The following is a 6,000-nucleotide window of genomic DNA, read 5'->3' as shown; positions in this document are numbered from 1 at the left end:
ACGCAGACACAGGGAGAACACACCACACTCCTCAAAGACTGTCACCCGGAGGAAACCCACGCAGACACAGGGAGAACACACCACACTCCTCACAGACAGTCACCCGGAGGAAACCCACGCAGACACAGGGAGAACACACCACACTCCTCACAGAGTCACCCAGAGGAAACCCACGCAGACACAGGGAGAACACACCACACTCCTCACAGTCACCCGGAGGAAACCCACGCAGACACGGGGAGAACACACCACACTCCTCACAGACAGTCAACCGGAGGAAACCCACACAGACACAGAGTTTTCGTCTCCTGTGAATTACACTTTATATAAAAAAATGTAAAATGTTAAATAATCACTTTCAAAAACTCTTCACATTTGATCTGTTTTTATAAGAGGTGTTAATAACGTTAATGTCGCCCTGTGGAAAATTCAACTAGTTTTAACAGCTTTTTTTCCCTATGAATGTCTCACAGACATCTCTCTCGTCTCTTTCTGAGACCTTGTTTTTTCTGTCTCTCAAAGGCGTTTGTGTACAGTTCTATTACGCCCGATGGATTAGTTCCCCGCCGTTGTCCAGGATTAATCCTCTTCAAAGCTTCCCTCTCCTCTTTATTCATCCCTCTCTCTCTCTCTCTTCCCCTTTCAGCTCCACAAACACAGCTTTGAGAACAAAGGCCTTGAAGCAGAGGCTGATATTTCAACGTAAAGAATGTACAGAACCGTAGAGAACAGCTCCGACAGTAGACGCTGTGTGTTGGTTTCTGTCTGATTCACGTCCAGTCACGGTCCAGTAAAGACTGGTTTATACATCTGCGTGTCCACAAGCGTGTGCAGACATCACACGCAGACGTCCACAGCAGTGTCAGCTAATGCATTTTTCTCCTTTTCTCTATTTCTCCATTTCTAACTCTCTCTCCCCCTCCCTCTCTCTCTCTCTTTCTGTTCTCTCCATTCTTCCCTCTGTCTCAGATTCTCTGAGAACATTTTATTGTTTTAAATTTGAAATGAAATGTGTGGTTGTGCAACACACACACACACACACACACACACCTGAAGCAGTGGGAGACCATCCACAGCGCCCAGGGAGCAGTTGGGGTTTAGGTGTCTTGCTCAAGGGCCCCTGTTTTCCTGCCGGTCCTGGGAACTGAACCACAGACCTTCAAACTCACTTCTCTTAGGTCACATCCACCCTGTGAGTGATACTTTGAGGTTTGAGACACTCAGGTGTTTCCCAGTCAGCGTTCTCAATGCACAACGATCTCAGGTCTTCACGACACATAGTAGAGGTTCTGGAAGTTTTGGAGGCCCCTGTGTGCTACGTCTCCCCACATCTCCCTATGGCTCACAATGCTGAGATGTTTTTGTGGCTCTACGCCGAGTTTTAAACCTGCCTTCAATCACATTACTGCGTTATCCGCTCTAACGAAGTGTGCACTCGTGATAAAATATTATGTACGGGATTTAAGATGATTTAACTGAGTAAGGTTTTTGTTTTTTTGCAGTGTAGATAAGAACTGGAGTCTCATCCCCTGGGCCTACGTCACGCTTCATAACACACGGAGAGGGATGAGTAGATTGCTGCCAAAATAAACGAGAGAAGTAGAGGAGTGTGGTGTCGGCCTCAGAAAAAGGAGAACGAGGGTTAAAGGAACCGAGAGGAGGGGGTTGTTTTATTACAGAACTTTATGTACAGGGTCAAACTGCTGGAAAATACCATAACACAAGACTATATTTACAATTTCAGTTTTTACAAATTATCTTTACAAGAAGCTGTCAGTTCACACACACACACACACACACACACACACACTCAGATACACAAATAAATATAGCCATTCAGTGACTGTTTCACAACGAATATCTCTACAGCCTACAACATGTACAATTCTGTTGTCCCGATTTTTCACACAAACGCTATAAAGTCATGAATAAACGATACACGATATAGATCTGTTAATCTGTTAGAGAGAACATCGCTAACGCATTCACAGACAGAGGTAATGGGTTATTTTCATGCTTGGACATGCATTCTTCTTTTATTTAACGCTATTCAAACTCCATTTACAAAACCGAGGCCTCCTCCCGCTAAAAAAAAAAGCAGAGGCCACTCCTCCACGAGTAAAAACACATCCCGGTTCCAAACGTCCGATAAAAATCCACCAGGGAATACATTCATCTGTTCAAAGCGGAGGGATATACGAAAGCCTCCTCGCGTTAACGTGACTAGAGAGGAGGAACCACGTCATCCAGAGGTGAGTCTGTTCCAAACCTGACTTCCAAACAAAAGCCCAGGACCCCTGAATTCTCCAGGAGAACTGCTCCAGACCCGGTTCTGTCCAGAGAAAAAAAGTCCGGAAGGTGGTGGGAGCCGAGAACTGAAGGTTTAAAGTGGACCGGACGCTCAGTGCTTTCCCGACAACGCTCTCTGGTGCTGCGGATGCTGATGCAATTTTGGTTCTGGGGAAAACACACGCAGTAAATAATAATTAATGCAGAAATAAACAGCATGTCTCTAAATGATCAGAAAAAAGAGAAACAAATCCTTACAGAAGTCATGTGTGTATACTGTTGTGAATGAATGGCTAGACTCCTTCTTCCTCCCTGTTTAGGGACAGGAAGGTACAGCGCTGCCTAGTGTGTGTTAGTTTAAGTGCTTGCTGTAAACGCAATAATGTTGGGGCTTACTGTGTGGCGGATTCTGGAGGATGGCAGGTGTCTGGAAAGTTCTGCTGATGGCTGGACCTTCTCCCGCGGCTGTAATGACCTGCACCTCTAGCCTGTAGGAGGAAGACGCCCTCAGGCTCGAAACCACCAGGAAATTATGATTCTGAAAAACACAATAATACAACAATAAGAAATTATTTTAAATCGACATTACACTAAAGCATTAAAGGGCACAACCTTTTCTATGGAGCTAAATCAATGACATATTTGAATATCTGAATTATACTGGGCGGCACCGTGGCGCAGCAGGTAGTGTCACACAAACACAGCTTCAGGCACCTGGAGATTGTGGGTTCAAGTCCTGCTACAGGTGACTGTCTGTGAGGAGTTTGGTGTGTTCTCCCTGTGTCTGCGTGGGTTTCCTTCCACAGTCCAAAAACACACGTTGGTAGGTGGATTGGTGATTCAAAAGTGTCCATAGGTGTGTGTATGAGTGAATGTGTGAGTGTGTGTCACCCTGTGAAGGACTGGTGCCCCCTCCAGGGTGTGGTCCTACCATGCACCCAGTGATTGGGGCGGCACGGTGGCTTAGTGGTGAGCACGTTTGCCTCTCAGCGCTGGGATCTTGGGTTCAAGTCCTATCTGGGTGGAGTTTCCATGTTCTCCCTCTGTCTGCGTGGGTTTCCTCCCACAGTCCAAAAACATCCTACTGCCCGATGCAGTCCTCCAGATGGATGGTCGTTCCTGGTCGACAGTACGCTGTGCGCTTTTGGCTGCCGCTTCTCGCCAGTGTGTGTGGATTGAGTGTTCTGAGCAGTGTGGATTGTAAAGCGTCCTTGAGTATCTAGAAAGGCGCTATATAAGTGTAATGGTGGTAGTAGTAGTAAAGATGTGTGAACTCTTAATTAGGGGGGGTCAGACCCACCCAATTCCCCGTTATTCGAACCCTTGTTCCGTGAGTTTGCAGTGCTCTTAGCCATGCTGCTCTTCTGTGATTGGTTAAATAGACTGTATTGACAGATTTGGTGAATGATCACTCAGAAATGGACCAATTGGTTGAATATTGGTTTTAATAATTAATTTATTTAAGCACTAACCGGAGGGAGTATCTGTGATTGGGAGATGAGGCTATTGGGAACACCATTCTGTCGGTTTGCTGTGCTAAGCTCCGCCCATGTGACCTGGAAGCCTGTGATTGGCTGCTGCTGAGGTGGTGGTTGTGGTGTTCTCCAGTGGAAGGTTCCGGTGACGTTCCCCTCGTTTGAGCTGAAGAACGCTGTCAAGTTCTCTGGTTTCACCAGAACTTTTGTGAGGGCTGCAATAATCCGAGACACAGATCCACAGTTACAGATACATTTATAAAATGACAATATTACACCAATAATAACCAGAAAATTTGAAATAATTACTTTTTATTTAAAAGGAAATACAAAAATTCCAAACAAATATGCATTTGGATAAAAGTTTTAGTAAATTATAATAACAAAACAATAAATAACCAGATTGGAAGAACAACGATATTAACATTTAAAATTCAAGTTCAAATTAAAGAAATGTCAAATTCTAACCACTAATTAATTAATTGTGTATTATTTGTATTTTTTATCAGTAGGATGCTGACCTTCTCCAGGACAGGGGATTGGTTTGAGAGTTTTTGTTCGCAGGGTGGTGCAGGATGGAGTGATGAATGTGGTGCTGTCGTCTTCAGAGCGTCGTTTGTTTTTTAGAGTGTAAACCGTCACTCTGTATTTACAGGAGAACAGCAGCCCCGGCAGGTTGACAAAGTTCTCCTGAAATACACACAGACGCTATTTAATCCAACGACAGGTTTAACAATATTAAGGAGTTGATATGTTATACCAGGTGGTTGTTAAAGTGTTGCATGGTTGCTATGGTATTTAATTTGGTTGCTAGAATGATGCATGGTGGGTTCTGTGGTATTTCAGGTGGTTGCTAGGGTGTTGCATGGTGGTTGCTAGGATGGTGAATGTTGCTATGGTATTTCAGGTGGTTACTATGGTGTTTCATGCTGGTTTCTGTGGTATTGCAAGTGGTTGCTGTGGTATTGCATGGTGGCTACTCTAGTATCTGAGGTGGTTCTATGGTGTTGCATGGTGTTTGCTATGGTATTCCAGGTGGTGGCTATGGTGTTTCATGGAGGTTGCTATTGTGTCTCAGGTGGTTGCTATGGCATTTGGTATTTTGGAGGTGACTCTGAGGGTGCTGATGGTTAGATAGATAGTTTTTGCTGGTTGTTGCTACCCAGTTGCTATAGTTTTCCAGGTGGGTGCTACGAAATGTCTAGGTAGTGTATCCCATATCAATGCTAGGGTTTTGCTAGGTTGTTCTCAGTATGTTTCTAGGTCATTGCTAAGGTGTTGCTATGTCATTACTGATGGTCACAAGGGTCCAGCTTTGAATGTAGTCAGAAATACACGAGTGTCCTGGTAGTGTTTAACACCTTGAGGGCTGATGCATTTATGAACATTAAATCAGGTAAGAATTCACAAATTTAACAAATGAATCTGTGAATATTCATATTATTCAGATTATTTAGATTATTCAAGTCATCCCTTGAATTATAGCTGAAAAAAAAATATTCAAAATGCTTGTGCTGTTCAGAGAAAAATCTCCATTGCTTAACAAAAAAGCCTACTGTTAATAAACAATATTGTTCCGTGGGAAACTTGTCTGTTGTGATTATCCCAGTCCTGAATCCTTATTTATTTGTTTATGTAAGTAATTATTCCAAAGTGAGGTATCTCTCTCTTTGTTTCTATGAGGAGACTCAGAGTTCAGCCGGGTGAGGAATTGTCTCTGGAATGCCGCTTTTTTTCCCCCCATAGCTCCATACAAAACGGATGCATACTCCCTAGCAACCGGAGCAGCGTTCCCTAAAGAATGTGTCCAGCCTTTAGGGCCAGTGCTGTCCTCCATCAAACAAAAGCTCTCACAGCAGAGCTCGGTCTGGAGGCTGTTTTTAAGGGACGTGGGGGGTGATGATTGGTGGAAGTGGGACACTATACAAAAAGAATAATGTACTGCAAATACACAATATACTGTAGATGGTATATTTATATGTAGTGTATAATATTTACATGAAAAATTGTGAGTGATATTTTGAAATATCTCATTTATTTCTGTCACTGGAAAGTACAGCCACACCCACAGCTCCTTATATAGGCATCCAGCTGAGCTCAGGAACACCTTTCCAAAGAGAATAAATGGCTGTATGTCGAACCTGTGTGACGGATTTTTCCGGCGGTTTCGTCTCGTTGTGGCTGCAGTGCTCAGGCGCCCAGAGGACATGATGACGACTTGCTGCAGAATCTGTAA

At 43.9% G+C, this 6,000-nt stretch overlaps 1 protein-coding gene across 1 annotated transcript in view; it reads right to left on the bottom strand.

The window, feature by feature from the left end:
- Nucleotides 1-1,657: 1,657 nt before the first annotated feature.
- The window catches only part of LOC136710843 (anosmin-1), a 46,424-nt gene continuing 42,081 nt past the window's right edge, over nt 1,658-6,000 (bottom strand). The window contains exons 10-14 of the mRNA XM_066686689.1: nt 5,906-5,994; nt 4,286-4,454; nt 3,762-3,979; nt 2,686-2,827; nt 1,658-2,457 (exon numbers count right to left, since the gene is read on the bottom strand). Of these exons, the coding sequence (XP_066542786.1) occupies nt 2,402-2,457; nt 2,686-2,827; nt 3,762-3,979; nt 4,286-4,454; nt 5,906-5,994 (674 nt within the window). The 3' untranslated portion in view covers nt 1,658-2,401. The remainder of the gene's footprint in view (nt 2,458-2,685; nt 2,828-3,761; nt 3,980-4,285; nt 4,455-5,905; nt 5,995-6,000) is intronic.

The sequence above is a fragment of the Hoplias malabaricus genome, chromosome 12 (genome assembly GCF_029633855.1).
Source record: "Hoplias malabaricus isolate fHopMal1 chromosome 12, fHopMal1.hap1, whole genome shotgun sequence".
Classification (NCBI taxonomy): Eukaryota; Metazoa; Chordata; class Actinopteri; order Characiformes; family Erythrinidae; genus Hoplias; species Hoplias malabaricus.
Note: the sequence above shows the minus strand (reverse complement) of the source record. Positions and strands in the feature narration are given on the sequence as shown.